We start from the raw sequence: 12,757 nt of genomic DNA, 5'->3' as shown, positions 1-12,757 counted from the left end.
CCAGCTCAACGCTCTTAAGGGTGACACTAGCACGAAAAACTCGGTCCTCATATCTACAGGAGCGGCTAGTCTGTTACAACCCCTGCCCCACCCTCTTTGGTTATCCTTGTGGGGCCTCTTGCAGGTCCCCGGCCTCTGGCCCCTACTGTGCGGAATGCCCTCGCGCCCTGCCAGGCTTGCTTAGTTTCTGCAGGACTTGCAAGGCCAAATTGTTCAGGTTGGCCTTTGGAGGTTAACCAGATGTTCTTGGGCTGGGTTGATAGCTGGGTTGAGCCTGCTTTGCGGGGAGGGTGGGGTATAAATTTGATTATAAATTTATAAAATTATAAATAAAGTAAAATAAAAATAAATAGTGCGGTGGTGCTGAGTTGTCTATTTTGATATTTTATACGTGTCATTTGATTTTGTTGGTTTTTGATTTATTTATCACTGTGAGATCCTCTGGGTGAGACAGCAATGAAAGAAAACTATTCATAAATAAAGTCTCAGGTTTATTTCGTAGGGTATCTTGGAAACATGGTGACAGATTCGGGTGGGTCACTGGGCTGGTCTGAAGCAGCCGAACAAAGTTTGAGTCCGGTGGCACCTTTAAGACAACCAAGTTTTATTCTGAGGATAAAAGCTTTCGCGCGCACTAGACTGGTCTTAAAGGTGCCCCTAGACTTAGACGTTGTTGAAAACATGGTCTCGGAGTCATCCTGTGCTTGTCAACAGTGAATCCAGAGAAGAAGAAAACAAAAACTGCTCCCAAAGATCTTTCAGCAAAGGATACAGAATGCCCATGTGATGGATGGAGCCACGTCCGCGTCACGCCTCTGAGCCGCATGCAGGCTTGCCGCCTCCACAGAGGAAGGGCAGTGGGGACTGGTGGGGTGTGTGTGTGTGTGTGTGCTTAGAAGTGCTCTTTGAAGAATCTGAAGCCAAACTGCTCACAGTGGGCTCTGACGACCTTGGCAAGAGCCGGAGAGCCGCAGAAGAAGACGTGGACTTTCCCTCTTCTCTCCAGGGCCAGTTTCTGAAAGATCTGGCGTCAAACAGCAGGAAGCAAAACAGAGAGAGAGGAAGCAACAGAAATGCAGGGCTGCTTCTCAGGCCTGTCTAAGCGCGTCACTCACTTTGCCATGGGCCTTCCAGGAGATCACAGGATCACAGAGTTGGAAGGGACCTCCAGGGTCATCTAGTCCAACCCCCTGCACAATGCAGGAAATTCACAAACACCTTCCCCCCCACACACCCCCAGTGACTGCTGTTCCACGCCCAGAAGATGGCAAAAAACCTCCAGGATCCCCAGCCAAAGTAGCCTGGAGAGCAACTGCTTCCTGACCCCAAAGTGGTGATCAGCATTCCCCTGGATGTGTCAGAAAGGGCCACGAGAACTGAGCACTGAGGCAACCCTTCCTGCCCTCCCTTCTCCTGATCTAAGTTCACAGAATCAGCCTTGCTGTCGGATGGGGCCATCTAGCCTCTGCTTGAAACCCTCCAAAGAAGGAGAGCCCGCCTCCTCCCGAGGAAGCCTGTTCCACGGAGGAACCACTCTGTCAGGAAGTTAAGAACATAAGAGATGCCAATATTGGATCAGGCCAAAGGCCCATCCAGTCCAACACTCTGTGTCACACAGTGGCCAGAAATACCAGGAGCCATCAGGAGGTCCACCAGTGGGGCCAGGACATTAGAAGCCCTCCCACTTTTGACCCCCCCAAGCACCAAGATGACAGAGCATCACTTGCCCCAGAGTCCCTATCTATACCTTGTGGCTAATACCCACTGATGGACCTCTGCTCCATATGCTTATGTTCTTCCTAATGTTTATTCTTTTGATTCAATTTCAATCCGCTGGTTCTGGTCCCACCTTCTGGGGGAACAGAAAACAACCCCGCCCCATCCTCTCTATGACAGCCCTTCAAGTACTCGAAGATGGCGATCATATCAACCTCTCAGTCGTCTCCTCTCCAGGCTAAACAGACCCAGCTCCTTCAACCTTTCCTCATAGGACTTGGTCTCCAGGCCATCTCTGAGACATGTTGGAGCATTCACAACCTAGACACTGCAGACTTTCCCACCCCAACCCAAGGCTCCCCCACGCTGGCCTCATTGATCCCTGTGGGCCCCAAAAATGGCCTTTTCACAGCCAAAGTAACAGCTTGTGAGGGCTGCCTGTGGCCATTCCGTGACAATTTGTGGCCACGGAACTGCAATCCAAAGTGGCCCAGAGCAATGTCAATCCTGTGTCATCCCACTAACTTTCCCTTCCTTTTTCTGGAGGCAACCTCAGCCATCCCACAGAACACATTTCACCCCGTGGTGAAAGAGAGAGAAGACAACGGGGCTTTAGCTGCGGCGCAGAAGAAAGCCCCGAGAAAGGAGGCATGCGCTCTTCTCACAAACTCTGGTGGAAGCTCCCTGCACCACACAGGGGACTGCCAAATTCTGCTCGATCTTATCATCACCATCATTATCGTCAACCAGCTGCCTTTCTCCCTTGCAGAACTCAAGGCAGCTTACAATATAAATAAAAAAACTACAAAAACATAATAAAGCAACAATGACAAAACCCATAAAAAGTCAATTTAGAAACTCCAAATTAGGACTGCCGATAATACAGGGGTCATTTTGTAGAAAAAGAGGTGCAGGAGCTCATTTGCGTAACTCATTTGCATATGCCACACCCCCTGACAAAGGGCAGGCATTTAAAAAAACCCACTTCCCCAAGTTTCTCCGCAAAAGCAGAGAGACTCAGAGAAAAAAGGAAGCATGTCTGGACTTGTTACTCCCGGAACGCCATTCCGGGTCGTTCCCCCTCAAAATGACCCCTGCAAATAAAAACCAAATCAGTCAGATGTAGTCCTAAATAAAAGTGTTTTCAACTGCTGAAGATCGACGGTGAGGAGGGGGCCAGGCGCACCTCCCTGGGGAGGTCGGTCCGTAATTGTGGGGCTGCCACCAAAAAGGCCCTCTCTCATGCGCCCACCGGATGAGCTTCTTTGACTGGCGGGACAGTCAGGAGGGCCTTGGGCAGGAACACATGGGAGGCGTCACCACAAGTCGGTGCCCCCAACAACTATCAACATCCCACTGGCCTCTCTCTGTCTCTGAGACACGGGCCCCGGGGAGGCCTTCATCAAGGCTGGCCTCTGCCCGGGTTGGCCCCTGTTGCTTTTGGAGGCCTACCTGGTTCCAGTCTGGGCGTCCAGGTTGGGTTCTGGTCTTAAGGCCGGTGATGGAGTCCCTCTTTTCCTTCTTGGCCAGCAGATCTAGCGCCATCTGGAGGCCGATGGCCTTCACGTCATTCTTGCTGAGCGCGGAGGTCATGTACAAGTGCATCTCCAGGAAGCGGCCTGCGCATTGGAAGGAAAGCAGAATTTTGGAAGCTCGGGTTAATTGCAGCAGGGGTAGGAAGCTGACATCCGGTCATGAGCCAGCTGAGAGTGCTGTGTGAAGCACTGTCATGGAATGTGCTTTTGCACGGGGACCTTTTCCCCATGTGGATTCAGCCTGATTATTTTCTAGCAGATGATTCCATCCTGCTGTCTGGTCCTTTTGTTTATTCATTTTTAAGTTTTAGGTAGTCCCGTTTATTTAGACAAATTTGTATGTCGCCTCTCCATAGGTCTGCTCAAAGTATGATTCAAATCATAAAAGCAGCATGAAAATTACCATTAAAATTCACAAGCCGGGGGGGGGGGACTTAGTCCGAAGAGGAAAAAGTATAAAACATTTAGCAGCCTAAAATGATGTTCATAAAACAGGCTAGAAGCCACCTGTGAAAACTATTTTAGAAGATGGCACTCCTCAGATAAAAGGCCGCGTGGAAAGGGATGTTTTGTCTGAGAGCCTGAAAGATAAAGCAGGTAGCAGGCAGTGTTCCCTCTAAGCTGAGTTAGTGTGAGCTAGCTCATAGTTTTTTAGCCTCCAGCTCACACATTTTTGTCCTGGCTCAGGAAGGATGGCTCCAGGGCAAACTAATTTATGCGGCAGCCACTCGCAACTTTAATGCCAGTAGCTCACAAAACAGAATTTTTGCTCACAGGACTCCACAGCTAAGAGGGAACATTGGTAGCAGGTGAGCCTCAAGTGGGAGGGCGTTCCACAGATGGGGTGTCACCGCCTCCCAAACTCCCCGTCTCTGGTAACATCCCCCTCCCCTCTGCAGGTTGGACCAAGGACAGTCCCTCTCCCGTTTACAGGCGCCGAACTCACAGCCACCTGGGGGCCTTGGGGTTCTCACCGGGTCCTGGTCCTTCCTTTAGGCTTTTTGCTTCTGGGTTCCCTTCGAAGATGTAAGCAGACGCTCAGCAAATACTCCCGACACAGCAGATTAAAAAACGCTTCTGCCTTTATTCAACCACTCAAGCAATAAAGAGCGTTTTGCTATGCAGGAATCACTCAAATCACGACAATGGCAAAAAAACAAACAAACGCCAACTACTTATGCTGGGCAGAGGCTGAATCTCTGAGCCATCAAATACCCGCAGGGTTCCCTTTGCCGGGAAATCACCCAACCAGTCACCAAGGCCTCGATGTATGTACAAACCCTCCGGTATCGCCGCCCCCCTCCCCCCTCCCCCGCATAGCTAGCTGACAACCAGATAAAAGCGTCTTATGCCCTGGTCAAGTCCACCAGGTGCTTCCAATTAATGCTCGGCCCAAACAGGCTGCAACCAACCTGTAAAAACTTACAGCTTGATCGCCAGGGCTCTTTTTGTAGAAAAAGCCCAGCAGGAACTCATTACCATAATAGGCCACACCCAACAGCAGAAACTCATTAGCATAGTAGGCCACACCCCTGACAGCACAGCTCATTAGCACATTAGGCCGCACCCACATGTTACCAGAAGTGTGGTCATCCAGCCACACCCACCTTTTGCTTCTTATTCTGTTGACCTTGTTTGTGGTCAAAACCCAGGGCCTTTTTTTGTAGCAGGAACTCCTTTGCATGTTAGGCCACACACCCCTAATGTAGCCAATCCTATTGAGTTTCTGGTGTTGGGTGTGGCCTATTATGCTAATGAGTTCCTGCTGGGCGTGGCCAACTCGGGAGCCAGCCGGAACTCCGTTCCTGCGCGTTCCTGCCCAAAAATAGCCCTGTTGATCGCACTTAATGAAAGCCTTGAGATCTGTAAGTTCCGATCCTTACAGGGGCGCAGACAGCAGAGCTCTTATGAGGAGTGGAAGCCTCTGGACAGCGTGGGGAGGGAGGGAGGGAGGGAGGCGTTTTGGAAGACGGAGGTGGGTCTGTTCTGTTTGGTCCAGCCGAGCAAGGACCCAGAAGTCTTGGTCTCCTACCTCCCGGGTCACTCTCGGCCTGATCCGCTTCCAGCTGGGTCAACAGGCTGACAAACCACTCGAAGGACTTCTGATCCCGATTGATCCAGACAAAGTCAACCTGGAGAGAAGACGCATGGGCTTGACACACCTTCTCCTTCCTTCGTCTCTGGGAACCCCCACCGAGCCAAAGCCAAAGGCCCCCTTCTCACCTTCCGGAGCTTCATTTCCTCGTTCCTAAGGCTCTCCCCCTGGGTGTCGCTCTGGCTGGGAGAGGCTTGCTGTCTCGCACGGTACCTAAGAGGGGAGAGGACCAAATGTTCCAGGGCGCCTCCGGCAAGGAAGGGAAGGATCCATCCCTATCCTCCATCTAACGTGGTTGCTGGTGGCAGATACAAAATCTAAAAAAAACTTGTTCTTCAAAAGATTTTCCCTTTTTTCTTCTTCTGGAAAAGAGATAAGTAAATGTCCAACTACACTGTTGCTTAAACAAAAATAAAAATCTGGCCCATTTTAAAAACCGTTTTGAGAAAGGGGGGGGGGAAGGCACACCGTTAGAACTTTCCCAAGGATTCAGAGGCAACCAATTGCAGCTGAGAAAGGTGTTGCGCAGGCGTCCCCGACGTGGTGCCCCGGGGGCTTTTGCCCAGCAAGGCTCCTGATTGACTACTGGAGATTTGCTCGGCTGTGCAGATTTTTAAAAATGTTGCTTTGGCAGCAGCTGCCAGCACACCACGAGGAGCTACACTGTGCTGCTGAAATTAGGCTGCGGCAGCCATTTTGTGGCTGGCCCCACCTCCTGCGGCAGCCATTTTATTGCTGCACCCACCATGCTGTGTTAGAATTCCAAATCTGCCCACAGACTTTAAAACGTTGGGGACCCCTGGAGTGGTGCTGTACTAGTAGCTGGGAGGCCAGCGTTCAAATCCCCCCTCTGCCATGAAAGCTCGCTGGGGGACTTTGGGCCAGTCAGACGTTCCCAGCCTAACCTACCTCACAGGGGTGTTGTGAGGACAAAACAGAGGAGTAAGCCAGACTGAGCTCCTTGAAGAAAGGCAGGACCAAAATGGACCAGGCAGCAGTGTTCCCTCTAAGCTGAGTTAGTGTGAGCTAGCTCACAGTTTTTTAGCTTCCGGCTCACACATTTTGGTCTTAGCTCAGGAAGGAGGGCTCCAGAGCAAAGTAATGTATGCAGCAGTCAAATCCCTCGCTCACAACTTTAATGCCGGTAGCTCACAAAGTGGAACTTTTTGCTCACAAGACCCCACAGCTTAGAGAGAGCATTGCCAGGCAGACCGACCCACCTGTACATGATGCTTTGCAAAATGGATGCAAATGGGGTGATCCCTATTCCTGCCCCGATCAGCACTGCATGTTCCGAAGTGAAGATTCTCCGCGTGGGAGTCCCGTAAGGACCATCAATGTAGCACTTGGGAGAGAGAAGGAAAGAAAGTGCTGCTTCCCAAGCCTGCGCAAGGGAGATTTGCTTCTGTTCTTTACCTTTGTTCTATCACGATTCATCCTCGGAGATGCTGCAAGGATAAACCAAGGCCCACTGGCTAACTTTTGGTCTTTCCGGTGCCCTGGTTTAGCACAGAAAAGAAAGTCTACTTTCACAGAGCAAACACTACGAAATGTACACACACACCGGTTGTGCTCAAATAGCAGTCTTGGTTAGCAGCATTAGCTCCCTGGTTCCTGTCTGTGGGTATTTGTTAAGTCGGCTACTTAACAAAGGAGTCAGAGAGTGATTCAGCAAAAGATCAGCTTTATTCAGCAACTCCTAACACAACTCCAACAGATCAACTCGGATAGCCGGAACAGCTTTAGCATTGAAGCCGTTCTTCTTTTAAACGCTCCCGGCTAATATAGCCACGCCCTATTATACAATAACAACCAATCAGGTTGTAACAATAAAGTCCAATCACAAGCGTTCCCTCTCACGGAACTGGATGGTAGGTGATTGGGTGGTTCTTCCTGGGCTACCAATGGGATTGGAGGGAATAGGATCCTTGCCCAGGACGAAGCTCCACATGGTGTATGAATGTGTGAGTTTACATACATGCAGTTGAATACACTACAGGATTCCAGGGCAATAAGCTGAAAGAACAGTGGAAAGGAATGAACTGCCACAGACTTTGAGGTCAAGCAAAGTCCGAGTGCTCTGGGCCCTAATTTTCTGTGAACTTTCGTTTTCGGTGGAAAACCGCCATTCCAGAGAAAGAGGAGAGGGTCTAGAACAGGAAGAAATCTTCTGCTTCCCGATGTCTTACCCCTGTCTCACAGCCATTGCAATCTGCTGCTCTTTCCCCCCTCGAAGCCTCTCTTCAGAGCAAGATCCCAACCAATTAGGGACCACTCTTTGAACGACAAACCTCACTTCTGGGCAAAGCTTCCCCTGAGCCACACCCGCCTCGGCCTTTATGCCTCTCCAGAGCTCCTGGACAGACCCTGAACTCACTCTTGCTCCTTGTTTGCCTCCCATCTCCTCCCCCATTTTCTGGGGGTAGAAATCTCCCCATGCTTTGTACAGCACCTGGCACATTGCTAGCTAAATGTCGAAGAGCAGCCATAGATCTTACCTTGACGTTGCAGCGTTGCCAATTGTCATCCGGCTTGCCAGAAACCTGTTGCAAGAAGAGGAGGGGGAGGAGGAGATTGGATTTATACCCTGGCCCTTCACAAAAACTCTCATGTAAGGAATAGAGACATCATATCATTTTTTTAAAAAAAAACCTCAAAATGTCCAGTATGTGCTGGTAATACATCCAGCCACACCGACCTTTTGCTAATTATTCTGTTTACCTTGTTTGTTGTCAGAGAGGACACCATTTTCTAATAAATCTGGAACGGGACCCCGCATACCCTTGTGTGTGGGGACTCGTATTTATCTGCTACTTTGTCCCGTCACTAAGTGGTCCCAACAGAATGGCTACAACTATGAGAATTTTTTAATGGTCTGAGTACTCTCATAAAATGCTACTGAGGTCCTTCTAAAATATATCTGGATTTATTATACGTTACTATCATAGCAATCTTAGAATAATTGGAAAGGCACAAGAAAGTGACAATGATATGGTAGATATGGAAGATCCTGATGACAAGTTAATAGATGGCATTGTGATATATGTATCTGCGCTTACAGTTGGTATTTGATCTGAGTTTCCATCCACCGAGCGTTGTGGTGAAGAGGAAAGGGCCATTTTGCTTCTCATATGAATATCTGGATGTACTAATACATCTGCACTCAAACGGGGATGCAGGTGAAATCTCCCCTTTAGTCCTATATAGACTTTCCCGTGCTGTGGTTCATGAACTCTAAGGACCTCACTACATTCCCACCCCAGGTACGTGCAATCGGACACTAGTGACATGCTGACAATTTAATTCCCAGGCACAGGCGGGTCTGATACAGGTCAGGACCTTGGTGCACCAGAAGAAGTGGATTGTGCCTCCCCTCCATGCCGGTTTCCCAAGGTGAAAGGGGCCTGGCTGGGGTAAGGGAGCCAGATTTCTTGATGCTCCCTATTTCCCACCAGCGCTTCACAGGTGGTGGTGGGGAATGGGGGGGAAACAGGGAGGGGGTGTGCGTGCCAGCATCACACGGATGCATGGCATTACTTCCAGCAAAGAACAGAAGTGACAACTTCTGAATACACTACAGGATTCCTGCAGGCCTATTGCGCACGCGTGTTTCCCTTTGCTTTTGCCATGCATCTCCATAGGGTTTTCTTTTTCATTCTGCATTGACTCCCCCTGCTCCCATGCGGTGCTCAGTTTGCTTTCCGGTCGCTGTTTCCCCAGGTTTTCTGAGGGTGGTTTTGTGCTGATTTTCCCCTTGTTTCACATCCAAGCTGAAAGTGATTCAAAAGTGCACAGATTCCCTTGGATTCCCCCCTGCCCCTTTGCAGCCCCTCCGAGGTCACGCCCCTGACCGCATCTAGATCATTCCTTTCTGTACTTCCCACCATTCATTGGTGTGCAAGCTCCATTGATTACTTTTCCCCTGGTTGTTTTACATTTAATTTTTTTTTTACAAGCGGCATGAGTCTAGCGGCATGAGAGTATCGCTAGTCTCAGATCACTGGGTGGTGGTGGGGGAGAAATGACTAGGGGTGTGCAATTAATGCACCCAAGTAATGGGTGGAAATTACAAGGGAGTCGTTACCGGCTAAATATCAGGAGAAACTTCCTAACTGTCAGAGTGGTTGAGCAGTGGAACAGTCTGCCTCGGGAGGTGGTGGATGCTCCTTCGCTGGATGTTTTCAAGCAGAGGCTGGACGACCATCTTTCGGGTATGTTGTAGGTATGTAGGGCTATCTTTCAGTATACTCCTGCAGAGTGCAGGGGGTTGGACTAGATGACCTGCAAGGTCCCTTCCAACGCTAACATTCTGTGATTCTATGAATTATTTTTAAAGTGTATTTTTTTGTTGTTCAGGTCTATTAGACCCGAAAAAATTCCGGGATTTTTTGGAAACCCAATCTATCCAAACCGGAAAATGCCCGTAAAAAAATACCAGCCTGATCTTTGGGCTGGCTTGGCTTCTCCTGCAGCCCAAGTTTAGACCAAGAGAAGGCAGCGCAGGGCTGTGCCAGCAGGGAGCGATGGGCTCCCCTTGGGCACAACAATCCCGGAGAAGGCAGTGCAAAGTTGCACTTGCAGGGAGGCGTTACTGTGCACTCTCTTGCACATGATGGATTTAAATTATCATTTTATCGCTAGTCTCGTGCCACTTATAATGAAATTAAAACCACGAGGAAAATAATTTAAAAAGAACAGTTTGAAATGGCACTTGTGTGGCTGTAGCTGCAGAATAAATACGACAGGCACAGAATCCAGAGTCTAGTTTAAAGGCTTAACAGGTCGCATTCTCTGCAGTAAGCTGTGTGTGTGTAATAGGCCTAAGTTGGGCCGATGCTCTAGGATTCAAAGTCACTTCTGTTCTGAAACTCCCCGAGGATCAGGTCTGACAAAAAGAGCTCCTTCTATTTAAAAAATATATATATTTGGCAGCCACAGAGAGAAACAGAGGGAGAGAAACCCATCAGAAAGGCCAGATACGGATTCTTCCCCATTTATTGACAGAACTGATGTCTGGGATTTTTTTCTGGTCACAGATTCTAAATGAGGCTTTCAGTCTTCCTAGAAATGCTATAATTTATGCCCTTAACTTCAAATTATATTTAGCTTTCAGTTCTTCTAAGGGGAGAGAAAAATCTTTGTTTCCTTTTTGTACCTATTGGATATCCATCAGGAATGGTCAGCTGGGATCTCCTCAGCGGGAATTAAGGACTCTGTAATGTATTCAGCCTGACATGCCCGGACTTGCCCGGGCTGGCCAGGCACAACTCTTCATGTCCAAAGACAATGGGTCCGTAGGATCCTAGCCGGCCCAATCAAAGGGCCAGCTTCTCAGCCGGGCGGGGGTGAGAAGTGCAGCCACCCACTCTTAGAGAACCTGACGCGCCCATTCGCGGGGAGGGCGGGGTAAAACTGCAAAAATAAATATAAATAAATAAAGAAAATAAATCAGTGGTTTTGCTACCTGCTAACAGGGTACCCCTTTGTCTTCGCTATGTTCGGCTTGTATATTTGCAGCTACGTCAGATGTTTGAAGGACACCCCACACCTTCTATGGTCAAAGGAAACTAAGCCCTGTTGAACAGTCCCTTTGATAAATCAAGGAAGCAGGGAGTGCGTAACCCTGGGATTTTCAAGGCTTCTGTCTGGAAGTATTTATCCGAAGGGCTGAATGTGTGCTCAATTGCCAGGGAAAGCGCAACCTTTCTTCTCTGGATTGTGTGCTCACCTCTTCACACCGGCCAGCAATACCGGCGCTTGCGGTTCCCCAGCCGGGACCTCTGGTAGGTGTGTACGATAAGATCTCAATCATCTCATCCTCATTGCTGGCCACAGGCAGATCCAGGTCTGAGGAGCCCAGGAGAAATTTCTGAAACGAAGTCCAAGCATATGCCCAGGTGAGCTGCAAGACCCAAGCAGTAACCAGCTTGGAAACGTGCACACATGAAGTTGGCAGAGGTCTTTCACATCAGCTGCTGGTTCATCCTTTTAACTGGAGATGATGTCAGGGATTGAACCTGGGACCTTCTGCATGCCAAACAGATGCTCAGCTGCTGAGCCACAACCCCTCTTTACAGCTCTCCAGGGTCTCAGGCGGAGGTCTTTCACATCACCTACTGCCTGGTCTTTTTTAACTGGAGATGCCAGGGATTGAACCTGGGACCTTCTGCATGCCAAACAGATGCTCAGCTGCTGAGCCACAACCCCTCTTTACAGCTCTCCAGGGTCTCAGGCGGAGGTCTTTCACATCACCTACTGCCTGGTCTTTTTTAACTGGAGATGCCAGGGATTGAACCTGGGACCTTCTGCATGCCAAACAGATGCTCAGCTGCTGAGCCACAACCCCTCTTTACAGCTCTCCAGGGTCTCAGGCGGAGGTCTTTCACATCACCTACTGCCTGGTCTTTTTTAACTGGAGATGCCAGGGATTGAACCTGGGACCTTCTGCATGCCAAACAGATGCTCAGCTGCTGAGCCACAACCCCTCTTTACAGCTCTCCAGGGTCTCAGGCGGAGGTCTTTCACATCACCTACTGCCTGGTCTTTTTTAACTGGAGATGCCAGGGATTGAACCTGGGACCTTCTGCATGCCAAACAGATGCTCAGCTGCTGAGCCACAACCCCTCTTTACAGCTCTCCAGGGTCTCAGGCGGAGGTCTTTCACATCACCTACTGCCTGGTCCTTTTTAACTGGAGATGCCGGAGATTGAACCTGGGACCTCCTGCATGCCAAGTGGATGCTTTTCCACTGAGCCACGGCCCCTCCTCAGCTTTACATGCACCTGGCTTGCCTTACTCTGTCCCCACCTGCAGCTTGACAGAAATGGGGCCTATGATATTCTGCATCCACAGACTGAAGGAAGGCCAACTTAAAGCTCCTTGCAGAATTGTCCTGCTGCCTTTAGCTGGGTAAGCCCCAGCAAGGAGCCTTCAAGGGTCTGCAAAGCACCCTCGCCACTCAGTACCTGATGCTATCCCATCTAGTGGCTTGGTAAAAACTGTTAACACCCAACGGAAAGATGACCCTGCTGAAGACTGATTTTAAAATGCAAACCTGCAACCACTTCCGGAACCAGCCCTTCTTCCTTTGATTTCTGGCCAGCCAATCAGGGTTTTCGTTACTGAAGTACTCATACAACCGATTGGTCCACTGTCCCAGGGACCTTATATGCAGCCAGATTGTCCCTATGGAGAGACAACAGAGCATTACCCAGGGAAGGCAAACCTCCTCGTCGTCCCAGTTGATGTGAGCCATTGGCCTGGAGAAACAGGACCTCCTATTGGATGTGCAAATTGGCAGCTACCTTCAGGAACTGCCTGGAAACCTACCCGGACCTGGTGGTGATCAGGAGGCCAGACAGAAGGTGGGAAAGAGGCAACTGGTAGGACTAAAAGTCCTTCAGTGAAGATA

General features: G+C 49.6%; 1 protein-coding gene across 1 annotated transcript in view; it reads right to left on the bottom strand.

Annotated features, from left to right (window-relative positions):
* Positions 1 to 795: 795 nt before the first annotated feature.
* The window catches only part of NOX5 (NADPH oxidase, EF-hand calcium binding domain 5), a 30,038-nt gene continuing 18,076 nt past the window's right edge, over positions 796 to 12,757 (bottom strand). Inside the window, exons 9-16 of the mRNA XM_015418492.1 lie at positions 12,401 to 12,531; positions 11,075 to 11,215; positions 7,845 to 7,952; positions 6,567 to 6,691; positions 5,475 to 5,559; positions 5,284 to 5,383; positions 3,169 to 3,335; positions 796 to 1,024 (exon numbers count right to left, since the gene is read on the bottom strand). Of these exons, the coding sequence (XP_015273978.1) occupies positions 893 to 1,024; positions 3,169 to 3,335; positions 5,284 to 5,383; positions 5,475 to 5,559; positions 6,567 to 6,691; positions 7,845 to 7,952; positions 11,075 to 11,215; positions 12,401 to 12,531 (989 nt within the window). The 3' untranslated portion in view covers positions 796 to 892. The remainder of the gene's footprint in view (positions 1,025 to 3,168; positions 3,336 to 5,283; positions 5,384 to 5,474; positions 5,560 to 6,566; positions 6,692 to 7,844; positions 7,953 to 11,074; positions 11,216 to 12,400; positions 12,532 to 12,757) is intronic.

This window comes from Gekko japonicus, unplaced genomic scaffold, assembly GCF_001447785.1.
Source record: "Gekko japonicus isolate JY-2015 unplaced genomic scaffold, Gekko_japonicus_V1.1 scaffold275, whole genome shotgun sequence".
NCBI lineage: Eukaryota > Metazoa > Chordata > Lepidosauria > Squamata > Gekkonidae > Gekko > Gekko japonicus.
This window is presented reverse-complemented; position numbering and strand designations above follow the sequence as displayed.